The following is a 17,802-nucleotide window of genomic DNA, read 5'->3' on the forward strand; positions in this document are numbered from 1 at the left end:
AATAAGATCAAAGGTTAAGCATGGTTGTCCATTTCACTATTATTATTTAATTTTGTCTTAGAAATGATAGCTATAAAAATAAGACAAGAAAAAATGGAAAAAATAGGTATAGGCAACAAGGAAATTAAACTATCACTTTTTGTAGATGATATAGTTTATTTAGAAAACTCTAGACAGTCAACTAAAAAATTCATTGAAACAATTAACTTCAGCAGAGTTGTAGGATATGAAACAAACCCACATTAGCATTTCTATATATTACCAACAAAACCTATCAAGAAGAGATAGAGAGAAATTCCACTTAAAATAACTGTAGACAGTAAAAAATATTTTGGACTCTACCTGCTAAGACTCATACAAGAAGAATATGAACACAATTACAAAAACTCTTCACACAAATAAAGAGATCTAAGTAATTGGAAAAATATTAATTACTCTTGATTTGGCCAAGCTAATATAATAAAAAATGACAACACTACTGAAATTATTTTACTTTCTTAGTGTTATGCCAATTAAACTACCAAAGAATTCCTTCGCAGAGCTAGGAAAAAATGGTAACAAAATTCATCTAGAGGAGCAATAGGTCAAGAATATCAAGGAAATTAGGGGGAAAAAAAGTGAAGGAAGGGAACCTAGCAGAAATAGATGTCAAACTATACTACAAAGCTGTATTCATAAAACAATTTGGGACTTGATAAAAAGTAGAGTGGTGATCAGTGGAGCCCATTACATAGACAATATACAAAAGCAAGTAAGTACATAACCAAGTGTGTGGTAAATCCAAAAACCTCAGCTACTGGGACCAGAACTCACTATTTGATTAACAAAACAAAACAAAACAAAGCAAACTGCCGAGAAAATTGGAAAGTAGTCTGCAGGAATTAGGCATAGACCAACATCTCATACTATATACTAAGATAAGATCAAAATGGGTACAATAGTTAGACCTTAACGGGGATATCATAAGCAAAAGAGCAGAGAATGGAAGAAATTCCCTGTCATATCTATGGAGAGGGGAAGAATTCATGACCAAATAAGAGAGAAGCTTCCAAAAGGTAAAATGGATGATTTTGATTACATAAAATTATAAAGATTTTACACAAACAAAATCAATGCAGCCAAGATTAGAAGGAAAGTAGGGAACTAGGTCGGGGGGAAATCTTTGCAGCAAGTTTTTCTGATAAGAGTTTCATTTCTCAAACATATGGGGGACTGAGTCAAATATAGGAACAAGAGCTATTCACTAATAAATGATCAAAGATATTGAATAGGAAGTTTTCAGAGAAAGAAATCAAAGCTAAGCATGGTTATGAAAAAATGCTTTGAATCAATAACAATGACAAATGCAAATGTACCACCTCACACACATCAGATCAGGTAATATGACAGAAAAGGAAAATGACAAACATTAGAGAGGATGTGGAAAAAAATAGGTATACTAATGTACTGTTGGCGGAGTTGTGAACTGATCCAACCATTCTGGAGAACAATTTGTTATTAAGCCCCAACGGCTATAAAACTGTATATTCTGTGGTCCAGAAACATCATTACTAGATCTCTAAACCAAAGAAATCAAAGAAAAAGGAGAAGATATACAAAAATATTTATAACAGCTCTTTTTTGTGGTAGCAAAAAATTGGAAAAGAAGAGGATGCCCATCAGTTGTGGAATGGCTGAACAATTTCTGGTATATGAGTGTGATAGATATTGTGTTATAAGAAATGATAAAGGGGATGTCTTCAGAAAAACCTAAGATCTCTATGATTTATACCAAGTAAAGAGAACATAACCAGTAGAACAATCTACATAGCAATATTGCAAAGATAATTATCTATGAAAGGCTTATTAGCTCTGATCCACCACAGTTCCAAAGGACTCATGATGAAACATAGATGAATATAGATGAAACATCTATAGATAGACAGCTGATGGACTCAGTGCATATTGAAGTATATTTTCCCCTTCTTTCATTTCCTGCCTCCCTGATCCCTAGAAATGTGTTTTGCATGACTTCATATATGTAATGGATATTGTATTTCCTCCCTTCTCGGTGAGTCAAGGAAGGAGTGAAGGGAGAGAGAGAATTTGGAACTGAAAATAAAACAAAATTTAATAAAAGAAACTATTGAGGGGGCAGCTGGGTAACTCAGTGGAGTGAGAGTCGGGCCTAGAGACAGGAGGTCCTGGGTTCAAACTCGGCCTCAGCCACTTCCCAGCTGTGTGACCCTGGGCAAGTCACTTGACTCCCATTGCCCACCCGTACCAATCTTCCACCTATGAGACAATACACCGAAGTACGAGTTTAAAAAAAAAAAAAGAAACTATTGACACCAAGAAATTGACAAAGAAAGACGTCACGATGGACAAACACCAATTCCTAACATGGTTTAATACATGTAAAGCAATTGTCACAGTGAGGAGACCAAACTACCTTGGTCAGCAAATACTTATTCTCCACAGATGGAGAGATATGACAACTATAGGCAATGATAATTTAGAATATAGACTAAATTTCAAAATCCTTCAGAGTATGGGTGGGGCAGCTAGGTGGCTCAGTGGATAAAGAGCCAGATGGGAGATGGGAGAACCTGGGTTAAAATTAGTTCACAACTCCATTAACAATGCATTTTTTCCTACACTCCTGCTAACATTTGCCATTTTCTTTTTTTTTTTTTGTCAAATTAGCCAGTATGATGGGTATGAATTGACACTTCAGAGCTATTTTATTTTATATTCAGAGCATCTTTATTGACTATTGATAGCTTTGATTTCTTCCTCTGAAAACTGACAGTTTATATCCACTGACCACTTTTTAATTGGAGAATGACTTGTATTCTTATAAATTTGACTCAGTTCTCCCTCTATCTTCATTTGAGAAATCTATCAGAGGAACTTGCTATAAAATTCCTGCCCTGGGGGCAGCTGGGTTGCTCAGTGGGTTGAGAGCCAGGCCTAGAGACGGGAGGTCCTAGGTTCAAATCCGGCCTCAGACACTTCCCAGCTGTGTGACCCTGGGCAAGTCACTTGACCCCCATTGCCTACCCTTACCACTCTTCCACCTATAAGTCAATACACAGAAGTTAAGAGTTTAAAATTAAAAAAAAAAATTCCTGCCCACCTCCTTCAGTTTCCTGCTTTCCTTCTAATGTTGGCTGCATTGGTTTTATTTGTGCAATCCCTTTTTAATTTAATTTCATCAAAATGATTCATTTTACTTCCTAAGACCTCTTTTTTAAAACCTCTTATTTATAAATTCTTCCCTTAGCCATAGATTTGATAGGTAAAATTTCCTATGCTCCATTATTTTGCTTATGATATCTCCCTAAATGTCTAAATGATTTTGACCTTATCTTGGTAAACAGTGCGAGATATTGGTCAATACTTAGTTCTGCCAAATTACTTACCAATTTTCCCAGCAATTTTCATCTGATAGTAAGTTCTTGTCCCCAAAGCTTGGATCTTGGGGGTCTATCAAACACCAGATTTGCTATGATCATTTAATACAGTGAATCATGTACCTCATCTATTCCACTGATCTACCATACTATTTCTTAGGCAGTACCAGATTGTTTTGATGATTACTGCTTTGTAATATAGTTTGAAATCTGGCACTGATATGTTACTTTTCCTCACTTCTTTTCATTGATGTTGAAAATATAAGGAGGGGACATGTGGGATTTCACAAATGTTTTTACCATATCTCTGGCCACTCAGTCAACAGAAAGATGAAGAGAATACAATATTCCACTGTTGAATTATTGTTGATTATTTAAAAAAAAAGCATTTGACTTGGAAAAGGAGCTCCTCCAATAAGATGTTTCCCAGAAACATGTCAAAGCAATCTGAGATACTTTGATGGATGCAACAACAGAGATGATTTAGGTGATCTCTGATCATTAACATCAAGCCAGGCACAAAACAAAAAGAAACATACTCAATCACTAGGCAGCTAGGTGGTACGCTGGATAGCATCCTAGAATTGGAGCCTGGATGATTTGACTTAAAATCTTTGAATAGCTGTATGATCCTGGGCAAGTGACAATTTCTCCTTCAGTTTCTTCATTTGTAAAATGGGTACAATAACAACACTGACTTCTGAAGGTTGTTGTGGGGATAAAATAATATTTGTAATACATTTAACTTAGTGCCTAGCATATAGTAGGCATTTAATAAGTGCTTGTGGTGGGGTAGCTAATGGCTCAGTGAATAGAGAGTCAGACTTGGACATGGGAGGTCTTGGGTTCAAATCTGGCCTCAGACACTTCCTAGCTGTATGACCCTGGGTGAGTCGCTTAACCCCCTTTGCCTAGCCCTTACTGCTCTTCTCCCTTGGAACCAAATACCCACTATTGATTCTAAGATGGAAGGTAAGAGTTAAAAAATTGTTTTTGTTAAATTTTTTAAAAATTAAGAAAATACTCTGCTATCATGTACACTCTCCTAAGTGTAGACTTTTTAGGACAGAGTTTAAATGGAAAAGGATTCCCTACAGATGGTGAAGTCCTCAAGGTGTTCCTCTAGAGCAGGGGTCGGCAACCTTTTTGGCTGTGAGAGCCATAAACGCCACATTTTTAAAAATGTAATTTCGTGAGAGCCGTACAATGCTCACAGTGTGCTCCTGTAACAGCGCCTGAAAAAAAAATTGACTTTATGGCTCCTGCAGAAAGAGTCATATCTGACCCTCAAAAGAGCCAGATATGGCTCGAGAGCCATCCGTTGCCGACCCCTGGACCAGCAGTTTGGGGACCACTGGGAAGGGTCAAGTTTCCTGTTTTTTCAAGGCCTGAGAGAATTGGTAAGTCATGTCCTCACTCTAGGCCTCAGACATATGTACCAGCCATAGGGCCATTTTCTGGCCACCAGACAAGTAGCTTCTCCCTATCCCTGCTTGGGCTAGAGAATGGTGACTCTTGTTTTCAGGTATCTTCTGGGGGAAAGATTCTCTTTGCAGTGTTCCTTTTCTTCCATTTCTGAGTTTCATTCTCTAAAGGAGGTCTTCAAACTTTCATTTAAATCCTTCCTCCTATAATTTAAAACCCTCTGATCTTGTTTCTAAGGGGCAGCTCACAATATGCATTAGAACTGGAGTTCAGAAGTCCCAAGTTTCTATTCTGGCATCACCATTACCACCTATAAGCTATGTGATCTTGTGTGCTCTTATTTTCTCACAATTTCAGTTTCCTCACCTGTAAAATGAGGCTCAGAATACCTTATGCTAGGTGGTGCCCTGGATAGAGCACTGGGCCTGGAGTCAGGAAGATTCTGCTTTCTGACTTAAAATCTGATATCAGATTTTAGCTGTGTGACCCTAGGCAAGTCATTTATCCCAGTTGGCCTCAGTTTCTTTATCTATAAAAAAAAGTAGAGACAGAAATGGCCAACCACTCTATTGTCTTTCTTGGTCAAGGAAACTCCAAATGGTGTCACAAAGAGTGGATACTTCTGAAAAAAAATGAGACAACAACAATATCTTATATTCTGACAGGATTATGATGGGTTTCAAAGGAGACTACATGTGAACATGCTTTGTAAAGTATGAAGTGCTTACAAAGGAAAGCTATTGCTTACTGATAAACACAGTCAGCAGTCATTGCTCTCTTGGCAGGTTCCTGAAAATCCAGTCTCAGGCTGAGTGGGTCTGCCCTATCCCAGAAAGCTGGGGTGGGTGAAGGAGAACTGGGTGAAGGATAGGATAGAGGAAGTCTAGGGTAGTCCTTGAGCCCCCCCAGGCCCCAGAGCCCTTCCTGCAGTGCCTAACCGTCTCAGGCCAGACTTCCTGCCTTATTAGCTCATATCGAGAACCAGGGCCTGCTTGGCTATGTTGAGGCATGAAGGAGCAGCCCCTTACCCAGAAGGGGGTCCAGCTTCTCACCACTCCAATTATATTGTCCTGTCTCCACTCATTTTGGGGGAGCACACTGCTTCAGGAAACAACAGGTTGAAACCCCCTTCAAAAAAAAAACTCAAGGGGAAGGAGGTTCCACAAACATTTATTTATTTAAAACTCTTACCTTCTGTCTTAGAACGGAGACCAAATATTGGTTCCAATAATGCAGAAGATCAGTATGGGCAAGGCAATTGGAGTTAAGTGATTTGCCCAGGGTCACACAGCTAGGAAGCGTCTGAGGCCAGGATCTCCCATCTCCAGGTCTGGTTCTATATCCTCTGAACCATTAGCTGCCCCACAATAAGCATTTATTAAGCACCTAGGAAGCAGTGAATATTGGAAAGAACTTTGGTTACGAAATCAGAAGACCTAGGTTCAATCTCAATTTTGTCATTTATTACCTGTATGACCTAGGTAAAGTCACTTAACCTCTCTCAGCCTCAGTTTCCTTATCTGTAAAATGAAAAAGTTGGATTGGATGGTCTCTGAGACCCCCTTCCAGCCTGAGCTCTAGGATGCCACTATGTGCTCGGCTCTGGGAAATATGAAGACAGTCTGTCCTCGAAGAGCTTGCTTCATCCTTGGGAGTGGGGTGGGAGGTGGTGGGCACCATATACACAGATAAGGAGACACAAAATAAATTAGGAGGGCACTAACTACTGGGAAGACTCAGAGTAGACCTTGCATAAAAAGTGGCATTTGATTTCAGTTTTGAAGAGAGCCAGGGATTCCAAGAAACAAAAGTGAGGAAGAAGGACATTCCAAACAGGAGGAACAGCCTTTGCAAAGATGTGGTGGTAGGGTGGAATGGGATGTATAAAGAACAGTTGGTATATAGTGTGTGAAGAGGATGAATGGGCAATGAGCCTGGTAGTGGTTGTTTCCCTGCCTGGTGCTAAGAAGACAAAGGGCTCATACTGGTTTTAGAATCATCCTATCAGTTTCCCCTGCATGTATCACTACCACGAGCAGGACACATTAACTGTCTCTTCCTGCCCCATCATTCCCCCCACCCTGGGCTGTATACTGTCCTTCAATAATATCTTTCCCCATTCAGAGCCAGCCTAAAGGCTCACACTAATTTGATTTCACTTGTAGCAAAAGGTTGTGAGGAGACATACTGCCTCTGCCACTCACCCCAGACTTCGTGAGACACAGCCCTATACTCCAGCCCCCCCCAAAGCCAAACCAGTACAAAGGGCTTGAACTTTGTGGGGAAGAACTGAGCAGATCCTGGGGCCAACCCCCAAGATCTCCAAAGCTAGGCAATATCTCCATCATTCTTTTCATCCCTTTTTTTTACCAGAGGAACAGGGGAGCCAGTTTTCTTTAGCTACTTCATCCTCCTGAAGAGCAGAGATATTCTAGCCTTGTACTTAGCAGGTAACCAGCATGCAGAGGTCCTGTTAGATGCTCCTAAAGAGGGTTCTTTCCTGAAAATATGGATGGAGGCACCTTAGCAGAACTGAGCTAGGATGCTTCATTTTACAGATAAGGAAACTGAGTTCTGGAGAAGTTAAGAGAAATTCCTAGGAGGCTGGGGGGAGCCTGCATCTGAAGGGTTGTGGGGCTGGATTAAACCATGGGATTTGGAAGGAGATGGAAAGGGACAATTCTGGATCCTTTCCTCCTTGTATCAGTGTCTCTACTCCCTTGAAGATGAGCTTGGGTCATAGGGTCAGAAATCCAGAACAATGACAGATGTCCAAGGCCATCTAGTTTGATTTCTTTTTCTAGTGGAGAAAAAGTGAAGCCTAGGGATATTAAATAATTTTCTCAGTCATATAACTAGCAAATGCCAAGTGAAATTTGAACCCAATTTCTGTGACTCCAGAGCCATGCTTTCCACCCTGTGCCATGCTTTTGGGGAGGGATCCCAGGGCACAGAGTCTCATTCTACACCCTCATTTGGTCTCTAACCATCATACTTCTCCCCTTCTCACCAGGGTGAAATGCTGTGTCCTCCCCAATTGAAGACAATGCCTGGAAGAGGGAGGGCTGTGCTCTTGAGAGAAGAAGCAGCTAGGCATGGAAAACTTCTTTGGCTAGAATTGCTGGGCATTTGTGGCAGAAGGAGAGTGAGATTCTTGTCTGGTTGCAGAGAAGTTTTTCATGGAACCCAGATCTCTGTCAATCGCTGTCCCACTGTCCCACCCATACTTCAAAATTTGATAACTTAGGCATGAAAAGAGATGGTCTCATGGTGGTTTAGGGGTGAAAAGATTGAGATGAAGCAGAGAGAGAGAAGGCTTAGAAGGAGTCAGGGACAAAAAAGACCACAGGACTGGTATGAGGGAGAATGGCCAGTAAGTACTTTGTGAGGGTTAGGAGTAGGAACAGTGAAGGAAGGAAGGAAGGAAGGACAATGTAGCCCACAGGGTATAGTGAGAACACTAGATCGGGAGCCAAACAAAGGCTGTGGGTTCAAATCTTTACTACCTGTGTGACAACCATGGGTAAGTGATTTCCTTTCTCTGAGACTCGGCTTCCTCATCAGTAAGATGAGGGAGTAGATGATCCCTAAAATCCCTTCACTTTTGAGAAATTTTATTTTTTCTAACCTTTACTTACTGTAACAACTCTAAGACAAAAGATCATGGTCTAGGCAAAGGGAATTAAGTGACTTGCCCAGGGTCTCACAGTTAGGAAGTATCTGAGGCCAGATTTGAACCCAGAATCTCCAAATACCAAGGATAAATTTTATTTTAACAAATCCAAATAAACACCAATAAAGTAATTTGTCTGTTAGTTGAGGTCTCTTCCAAGGAAACTCTCTGATTCAATAGACCTCCAAGCTGCCCCTCCCCCTTCAGCCTAGGGACTTCCACTCAGAGGGTCTCTGCTTCCATAGCCCTAGCAGAAATCTTCTTATCATGAGGTGGCTTGCTCGAATCCCTAGAAACTTCTGGAAATCCTGACTTTGTCCTGCTAAAAAAAAAAAGAGCTTAGGGAGAAGAGTTCCTTTAGATGGTTCAATGGGTGGCTGAAGTTGGAGTTTTGTTGTTGGGAGTTGGGGAGTCTGGAAGCCATATAAACTGAAGTGACCAAAGATTCTGTGCAAAGGGGTCAGGGGGAACAAGGCTCAATTCTCCATCTCCAACCTCTTTGTCCTTGCAGCTATCCCAACTGGTAACTTCTAGTTGGAACAGGGTTCCTGGCAAGAGGGAGAGCCAGGTCCAAGGAACTCCTGAGGGAAGGAGTGGGAGCTTCAGGTCTTGATTTAGGAGAGGAGGTACATGGAACAGAGGTGGACACCAGCAAGGAGACCCTGCTCAGGAAGGAGCATTGCAGGGGATGTGGGGAACCAGGCCAGATAGCTCTTGAAAAACAAGTAAGAGGGAGCATGCGGCTCCACCCCAAGAGGAGGGGCTATCTTAGACCCCACCCCAGAATTCTATCCTTCCCCATCTCTTGTCTGAGGATATAAAAGCCTCTTTCCAAACCTTCTTGGGGTGGAAGAAGACAGCAGGAAATGAGAGGTAAGTTCTAAAGTCCTGAGTTCTTCAAGAAGAGGGTGGAAGAAGGTCCATAGGCAGCATGTCATAGTAGATAGCACTCTGACTTTGACATCAGGAAGGTTTAGGTTCAAATCCTACCTTAGAAGCCTACTAGCTGTGTGCCCTTGGGCAAGTCACAAACTCTCCAAATCTCCATTTCCTTACCTGCAAAATAAGGATAATAGTAGCACCCACTTTGTGGAACTATATGAAGATGGATGCCAAATGTTCTTGCAAACCTTAAAATGCTATATAAGGATGAGTTAAAATATAGGAGGATCCTGCCCAGTGGACTAAGTAGGTAGGAGTGGAGGGCAGAAATCTGAGCCCTGGGTTCTAGTCTTGCTTTTACCACTTACCACTTAGGGGAAATTGGTCATCATTCCCCCTCTCTGGGCCTCGTCTTTTGACTCTGTAAAATGGGGCCAGTGTTGGGTGTCAGGAGAGGTGATGGTACTAGAGGATCTCTCAGCAGTCTTTTAGCCCTAAAGTCTTATGATGATTCTGGGGCACCATGTGAGGTTTCTAACTTAGCCTGTGGGGGTGGGATGGGGGTATCTCTTACAGAGATGAAGCTGTTCCTGCCCCTCACAGTGTTCCTGATTGCATTGCTCTTGCCCCCATGGTTGGTGGCCACCTCCTCTGGTAACTGATTGAATTTTGGGGAGGAAGGGAAGTGCCAGTCAGAGATGTCTTAAGAGGGAAAAGGGGCCAATCAGAGACCTCAAGGGCCTTCCCCTTCTCCAGGGCTTTTTGGGGTTGGGAAAGAGAGGGTGATGGGGTCCCAGGCAGGAACTCCCAGATTGGGGCAGAGGAGTGAGGTGGTGGCATTTCTTGGACATGGCTAGATAAGTGTCCTTACTCCCTTTTTCCTCTGGATATCTGGGCAGCCATTCCTGGGGAGGTGGATAACTCTGTGGTGTTGAGTAGCATGGAGGAGGCCAAGCGACTGGTGGATAAAGCCTACAAGGAGAGGAGAGAAAGGTGGGAACTGTGCTCCTGGGGAAAGAGCCCTACTTACTGGGAGGGACTACTGAGGGAGGGAAGGTTCCTAGGCCAGAGCCTCAGTCTATCTTTCTGAGTCATAAGAAGTTGGGGTGCAGGGTCTCTCTTTCATTATCCCCTGCCTCCGACCAGAGTGTCCCCTAAGACTTATGACAAAGAATGCTTTCCACCTTGAGAGAAAGAACTGTTGGAGTTGGATGCAGATCAAAGCCCGCGATCTTTCACTTTAGCTTATTTGGGGTTTTGGTTTTATAAGATTATTCTCTTACAAAAAAGAACACGCTGGAAATATTTTTTACATGATCATACATGTAAAACCCAGCTCAAATTGCTTGCCAGCTTCAGGATCGGGAAGGGAAGGAGAGAGAGAGACAATTTGGATTTATAGCTTCGGAAAACTTACGTGGAAATTTGTTATTATATGTACTCGGTAAAATAATAATAACAATAACAATAACAACAACTACTATAGTACATGGCAAAAAAAAGAAGAATGTCCCCTAGCCTGGTTGAATAAAGATCCAATCCTGTTTGCAAAGATCTCAGAGAAGTCTCCCTCTAATGATCTAAGGATCTATTTAGGGGGAAGACTGTGTAGAGTGAAAAGACCATGTAATTTGGAGTCAAAAGTTTTGGGTTTAAATCCTCGCTTTGCCATTTACTTGTATGCTTGTATAAACCCAGTGCAAGTAACTCAATCTCTTTGGGTCTACACTAAAGTCCTATCTAGTGATAAATCTATGATCCTATCATCTTTCTGTCAAAGAGCTGGAGAGTTAGGGAGGGTCTTCCTTCCAGTTCTTCTCCACCACTATCTCCCCTTCACCTCATATTCTCCCTCTTTCCTTCCTCTACCTTTGAGCAGAATTAAGCAGAAGATGAGGAGTGGAACAGCAACTGCCAGGGACCTCATGTCCTTTATCAAGCAGCCAGTGGCAGGGACCCGGACTGCTGCTCGAGCTGCTGACTACCTTCATGTGGCCTTGAATCTTCTGGAGGGAAAGTTGCAGCCTTGGTACCGGAGACCCTTCAACATCACAGGTACTTCCCTGAACCAGCTAGACTGACTTCAGACCTCCAAGAGCTTTGCTGCCTTGAATTCTGATCTCACTGGGAGTTAAGAGGGAGAGGGTGGCAGCATAGGAGTGGGTCAGGCAAGGGAGACCAGTGACCCCCCCAAGTCTTTTTCACAGCTCTGTTCCTTTTTACTTCAGATGTGTTGACCCCTCTCCAGCTGGAGCTACTGTCCAAGGCTAGCGGCTGTGCCTACCAGGACGTGGCAGTAAAGTGTGATCCCAACTACAAGTACCGTACTATCACAGGAGAATGCAACAACATGTAGGAGACTAGAACTTGCCAGCCAACATCCCCTTCTTGTAGTGGCAATCAATACCTCCCATGCTCCTTTCTTCCCACCAGTGGGTGATGACTTCCTCTTGAGTTCCCCACATGCAACTCAGTGATGTATAACTGGGCTGCCCTGGATTCCTCCTTCCTTACCTCAGCCTGGCTAAGCTGTCTCTGTTCACATTCCAGGAGGAGACCCACTTTAGGAGCATCTAACAGGGCCTTTGTCCGTTGGTTACCTGCTGAGTATGAGGATGGAGTTTCTCGCCCCTATGGGTGGACAAATGGGGCAAAAAGAAATGGTTTCGTTGTTCCTCTGGTAAGAATTGGGTGGGTGGGGTGACAGAGATGCCATTTGGCTCTGAGTCTTTTGGAGACTGATCCCAGCAACCTCATCTCTGTAGCTCTTGAGTCCAAGATAAGATGAGCCCCATCTCCAGCCTCTCTCTGATCCTACAGAGAAGCCTTTGTTACCAGCAGACCCTGGGAATGGGCAGTCCTGAGGGGCTTCAGAAGGTGGGAGATGGGATGACTTGCCTCTTTTCATTGTTTCTCATTCTAATACTCCTTTATCTCTCATTCTCCAACTCTCCTGGCCTCTCTTCTCTACCCCAATCTTTTTCTCCTCCTTTATCTTCTCTCCTTTCTACAACACCCCATCTTCTCTTTCCTACCTCCTCTGCCCTCTTCTGTTCATCCTCAACTCCAGGCCCGAGAAGTCTCCAACAAAATTGTCCGATTCCCAAATGAGAAGCTGACCCAAGACCAGGAGAGGGCCCTTATATTCATGCAGTGGGGCCAGTTCATTGACCATGACTTGGACCTCACCCCTGAGCCTGTCCTGACCGAGAACTGTGAGCACTCCTGTGCACAGCAGCCTTCCTGCTTCCCCCTCAAGGTACTGGCCTGGAAATGGGAAGTTCCTCAGTTGTGAAAAGACATTAGAGACAGTCTAGAAAGGAGTTCTTAACTTGGTTTCCGCAGGTTAAGGTTTCTCTGGATAAATTTCAAGAAGTCTATGAACATGGATGGGAAGAAAATATACATTTTTCTTTTCATTAATATCTAACTGAAATTTAGCATTTCCTTTAATTATTTAAAAATGTGGGAGTAGAAACAGAAGAAAAACAACTGCTTGATCACATGGTTCGATGGGGATATGATTAGGGAGGTAGACTCTAAATGATCACTCTAGTGCAAATATTAATAATATGGAAATAGGTCTGGATCAATGATACATGTAAAATCCAGTTGAATTGCTTGTTGGCTATAGGAGAGGGGTGGGAGAAGGGGAGGGAAAGAACATGAATCATGTAACCCTGGAAAAATATTCTAAATTAATTAAGTAAATGAATAAACCTAAATTTAAAAATATATATATTCTTCTGAGAAGGCCATAAGCTTTGCCATACTGTCAAAGGGATCCGTGACACACAAAAAGGTTCAGAACCCTTAATCTAGACCAAATCCCACATCTTCCCAATGAGAAAATTTAGACTTATTTCATCAAAGTGATTATAATACCCAAAGTCACATTGGGAATAAATGCCAAGATTTGAAAGCTGTCCTCTTGATCCCAAATATCTGTTTTTTCTTGGTACCATTCAACATCCCTTTCTGTATCTCTTTTTTTCCCTCTTGAGAAAAGGGAAAAGAGAAGAGAGACTGATAGAGAAATTTAGAGGGCCATTTTCTATTAAGATTCCTCAATAACTTCCCATTTCTACTAATGGGGAGCCTTTTCTGTACCTTCTTGTATCTCTCTTTTTATTAAATTCTTCCCTTGGGAAGGAAATATATTTAGAGAAACTCAGAGCCATGATTTAGCTTAGAGAGATGGCCAGACTGGATCTAGGGAGAATGGCCTTTAGGCCTCATACTTCCTCCTTCTGTCCCGGCTACTCAAGGCCTGTTCTGATCCTTTGAGCATGGGATAGAAGAGGATTATATGTGTGGACAACCAGAACAAAAGACAGGAGAGATGGAGGGTGTTAGAGGGGTATTTGCCTCCAGCTATAGGTATATGGTTTTATATATATATATATGTGTGTGTATATATATATGTATGTATATATATAGATAGATCTAGAGATCTAGATAGATATAGATATAGATATAGATATAGATATAGATATAGTCTTAAAGTGTTAATTAGCCTCCTTTCCCTTGAGGGCACAGGTGAAAAGCTGCTTAGAGGGATGGGCATCCAAGGTGGTAGATTATAAACTCCTTGAGACCAGGTACTATTTCATTTCTATCTTTGTATTCCCATGCCTGGCACAGAATAGTTACTTAATAAATGCTTGTTTTAGTATTCTATTTCCTCTTTTGTTCATCTGAGTAGGCTATATGTTTGTAAGTATTCATCTATTTCACTTAGATTGTCAGATTTATTGGCATATAGTTGGGCAAAATAACTTCCAATAATGGTTTTCATTTCTTCTTCATTGGTTGTGATTTTGCCTTTTTTCCTTTTCAATACTGGCAATTTGGTTTAATAAATGTTTGCTGATTAATTGGGGGCTGAGAGAGGATAAGCCTCTGTTGGAGGCTCAGCCCAGCCCTGTCTTTCTTGTCATTAGATCCCACCCAATGACCCCCGGATCACCAACAGGAACGATTGCATTCCCTTCTTCCGTTCCTGCCCAGCCTGTACGGAAGGCAACATTACCATCCGCAATCAGATCAATGCCCTCACTTCCTTCCTGGATGCCAGCATGGTGTATGGCAGTGAGGAGCCCCTCGCCCGCCACCTCCGGAATAGGACCAACCAACTAGGACTGTTGGCTGTGAACAATCAGTTTCGGGACAATGGGAGGGCCCTCCTGCCCTTTGACAACCTCCATGATGATCCTTGTTTGCTCACCAACCGCACGGCCCGAGTCCGATGTTTCTTGGCAGGTCAGGAGGATGGAGTAGAGGTGGGGAGGGTGACGTTGAGAAATTCATTTCAATTGTTATTATTATGCCATCACCTTTTCCGTTTTTCCCCCTCTTTCCCACCATGGCCAACTTAAGAGGGCAGAATTAGTTAGTCAACAAATATTTTTGAGGGCCTATTATGGGTGATGTTTATGGAGATAAAAGGTAGTGGATGGGAGCAGATCCTTATAGAAATTTACATATATATACATATACAATTTAACATGGAAATTTAATATTTAATATAAATAAAACATTTACTATATAATTAATATTTAATATAGAAATAAAAATACATAAAGCTCACATAAATTTATTCAACTGAGCAGGCTTTCTGGGTTCCCAAAGCCATTTCCATAGGATTTAGTGCTGGGAAGGACTTGAGAGAGATCATTGAGATGAGCTGCCGTGTATTGGGATGTCCAGAAAAGATGTATGGGGGAGGTATGGCTTCTGTGGGGTCGCAGAGGATGTGCAGCTTTGGTAGAGTGTATAAATGGAGGTTTTGAACTTTGGACTTCATCCCCCATAAGTCCTTAGTTTTCCCCAAATCCCCTTTGATCTCTCCTGCGCCCCCACATTTCCGTGGTAACGTTATTGTTTTATGGTTGGCTGTAACTCCTTCCTCTGCCTCTTTTGGTGATTTAGAAGGGAACCAGGATGGGAGGAGGAGATAACAGGACGAGGGTCTTTTAATCTGACTCTTAGTATGGCACATGGCTTCCTTTTTTCTAATGGCTACCATTAAATCTTTTAAAACCATAATATTTTAAAATCTATCCCTCTATGTCCATTGTATTTCTTACAATAGGAAGAGGTAGGGTATTGAGGCCCAAGATGAGGGAGGAAAGTGTGTGTCTAAGGAGAGATGCATTTCTTCTACTTTGGTAGGAAAAAAGAGGTGGGCAGGCTCACAGAATTTAGAGATTGCCTAGTCTAACCCCTTTATTTTCTAGACAAGAAAACTGAAGTCCAGAGAGGTGACCAGCTTGTCTGAGGTCAGGTGGTTAATAACTGGGGGAATTGGGGCTTATTAAAATTATAAAATCCTTGAATGTCAAAGCTAAAAAAGGCCTTGGAAATCATCTAATCTAATCTCCCCATTTTACAGAGGAGAAAACTGAAGTTCAGGTAAGAAGAGAGATATACAACCAGTAAATAATAAGAGCAATAATTTCCTGACTGAAATCCAATACCTTCTTGGTTTCCCCAGGAGACAGCAGGTCCAGCGAGATGCCTGAGCTGACATCTATGCATACCCTCTTCCTCCGGGAGCACAACCGCTTGGCTACATTGCTGAAGAGGATGAACCCCAAATGGGATGGAGAAAAACTGTACCAAGAAGCCAGGCAAATTGTTGGGGCTCAGATCCAGGTAGAGATTTCTGGACCCCATTAGAACTTAGAAGGAGGGGGCAGCTGAGTAGCTCAGTGGATTGAGAGCCAAGCCTAGAGACGGGAGGTCCTAGGTTCAAATCTGGCCTCAGACACTTCCTACCTCCCCCTGGGCAAGTCACTTGGCCCCCATTGCCTAGCCCTTACCACTCTTCTGCCATGGAGCCAATGTACAGTATTGACTCCAAGAGGGAAGGTAAGGGTTAAAAAAAAAAAAAGAACTTAGAAGGAGCTTAGAAGATTCAAGCTTGGGCAAGCAACTCCTCAATACCTTCCCATTTCACAGTAGAAGCCATTCCTTGATCAATTCAATCCAATCGAATTCAACAGATATTTTTTCATCATCTACTGTGTGTAGAGCACTACTCTTCCCCACAGTTGTGTAGAGATGTGCGCTAGACAGCTAGGAAGAGGACCTTCCCGTCCTGAAGGAGCTGTATCTAGCACAACCTCAATAAAAACTCCTACAAGATTGGTGTATTAGAAGAGGTGCCCCCAATGCTCCCCGAAGCCTTCCGGGAAAAGATCACCGGGGGATGAGGGGATGTTCCTCAGAGACTGTGCTACCAACACGCCTCACGTTCCTCAAAATCAGATAGATAGCCTTCCGCTCCTGCCAAGAGTTCACTGAAATCTCTGAGTCATGAGGGAGGAGACCCTGATACATGAACCCTGAGGGACGGGAGCTGCGAGGGAAAGAGAGGCTGCAGAATAGGAAGGGCCGGGGGGAACTCTTTCGCGTGTCTTTTAGATCATCACCTACCGGCACTATCTGCCCCTGGTGCTGGGGCCAGCCGCCCTGAAGAAGTACTTGCCTCCTTATCGGGGTTATAACGATTCGGTAGATCCGCGCATTGCCAATGTCTTCACCAACGCCTTCCGCTATGGCCACACCCTCATCCAGCCCTTCATGTTCCGCCTGGATGCTCAGTACCGACCAGCCGGGCCCAACCCGAGGGTCCCGCTCAGTAAAGTCTTCTTTGCTAGCTGGAGGCTTGCGAAGGAAGGTGAGCAGCTTTTCTGGATCTTCCACTATGGAAGGGAGGGTAAAGGACTTGGGCTTGTGAGATCAAGGATCTAGAGGTAAAAGGAACCTTAGAGACCATCTAATCATTTTATTGATGAGGAAAAGGAAGACACTCAAGGGAGGATCACATAGGAAGTAAATATCAGCGGCAGCATTTGATTCCAGGACCCCAGGTTTCAAGTTTAGTGAATCCCTCTGTGAGGCTGCTTCTAATATATATATATATATATATATATATACACTCATCAGACAGGCTGGAAAGTAAGGAGAGCAGATAGAAGAAAAAATTCAGTAGGGATGAGGTTAGGTTGTATATCCCAGGATTAAGGACTCATAGATAGAAAGGACCTGAGGGGATCCTCTACTCCAACCTCCTCATTTATCAATTGTTCAGTCAAGTCTGACTCTTTGTAACCCCATTTGGGTTTTTCTTGGCAAACACACTGGAGTCGTTTACAATTTCCTTTTCTGGTTCATTTGACAGATGAGGAAACTGAGGCAAACAGGATTAAGTGACTTGTTCAGGGCCCCACAGCTAGTAAGTGCCTGAGATTAGATTTGAACTCATGAAGAAAGAGCCATGTTCCTTTATTCAGTATCATCAGAAGCAAATGGATCATCTGTGTGGGTGATTGCATCCAGCTGAATCTGGTGTAGACAGGCCTGAGAACTTGGCCTTTGTTGGTCAAATACCCACAGAAATGCTGAATGTGAATTTATGCG

At 42.6% G+C, this 17,802-nt stretch overlaps 1 protein-coding gene across 1 annotated transcript in view; it reads left to right on the top strand.

Annotated features, from left to right (window-relative positions):
• Positions 1–9,953: 9,953 nt before the first annotated feature.
• The window catches only part of MPO (myeloperoxidase), a 21,382-nt gene continuing 13,533 nt past the window's right edge, over positions 9,954–17,802 (top strand). Inside the window, exons 1-9 of the mRNA XM_044675067.1 lie at positions 9,954–10,029; positions 10,275–10,368; positions 11,255–11,430; positions 11,604–11,727; positions 11,926–12,055; positions 12,446–12,634; positions 14,319–14,637; positions 15,872–16,032; positions 16,804–17,059. Of these exons, the coding sequence (XP_044531002.1) occupies positions 9,954–10,029; positions 10,275–10,368; positions 11,255–11,430; positions 11,604–11,727; positions 11,926–12,055; positions 12,446–12,634; positions 14,319–14,637; positions 15,872–16,032; positions 16,804–17,059 (1,525 nt within the window). The remainder of the gene's footprint in view (positions 10,030–10,274; positions 10,369–11,254; positions 11,431–11,603; positions 11,728–11,925; positions 12,056–12,445; positions 12,635–14,318; positions 14,638–15,871; positions 16,033–16,803; positions 17,060–17,802) is intronic.

Source organism: Gracilinanus agilis, chromosome 4 (assembly GCF_016433145.1).
Source record: "Gracilinanus agilis isolate LMUSP501 chromosome 4, AgileGrace, whole genome shotgun sequence".
Lineage (NCBI taxonomy): Eukaryota > Metazoa > Chordata > Mammalia > Didelphimorphia > Didelphidae > Gracilinanus > Gracilinanus agilis.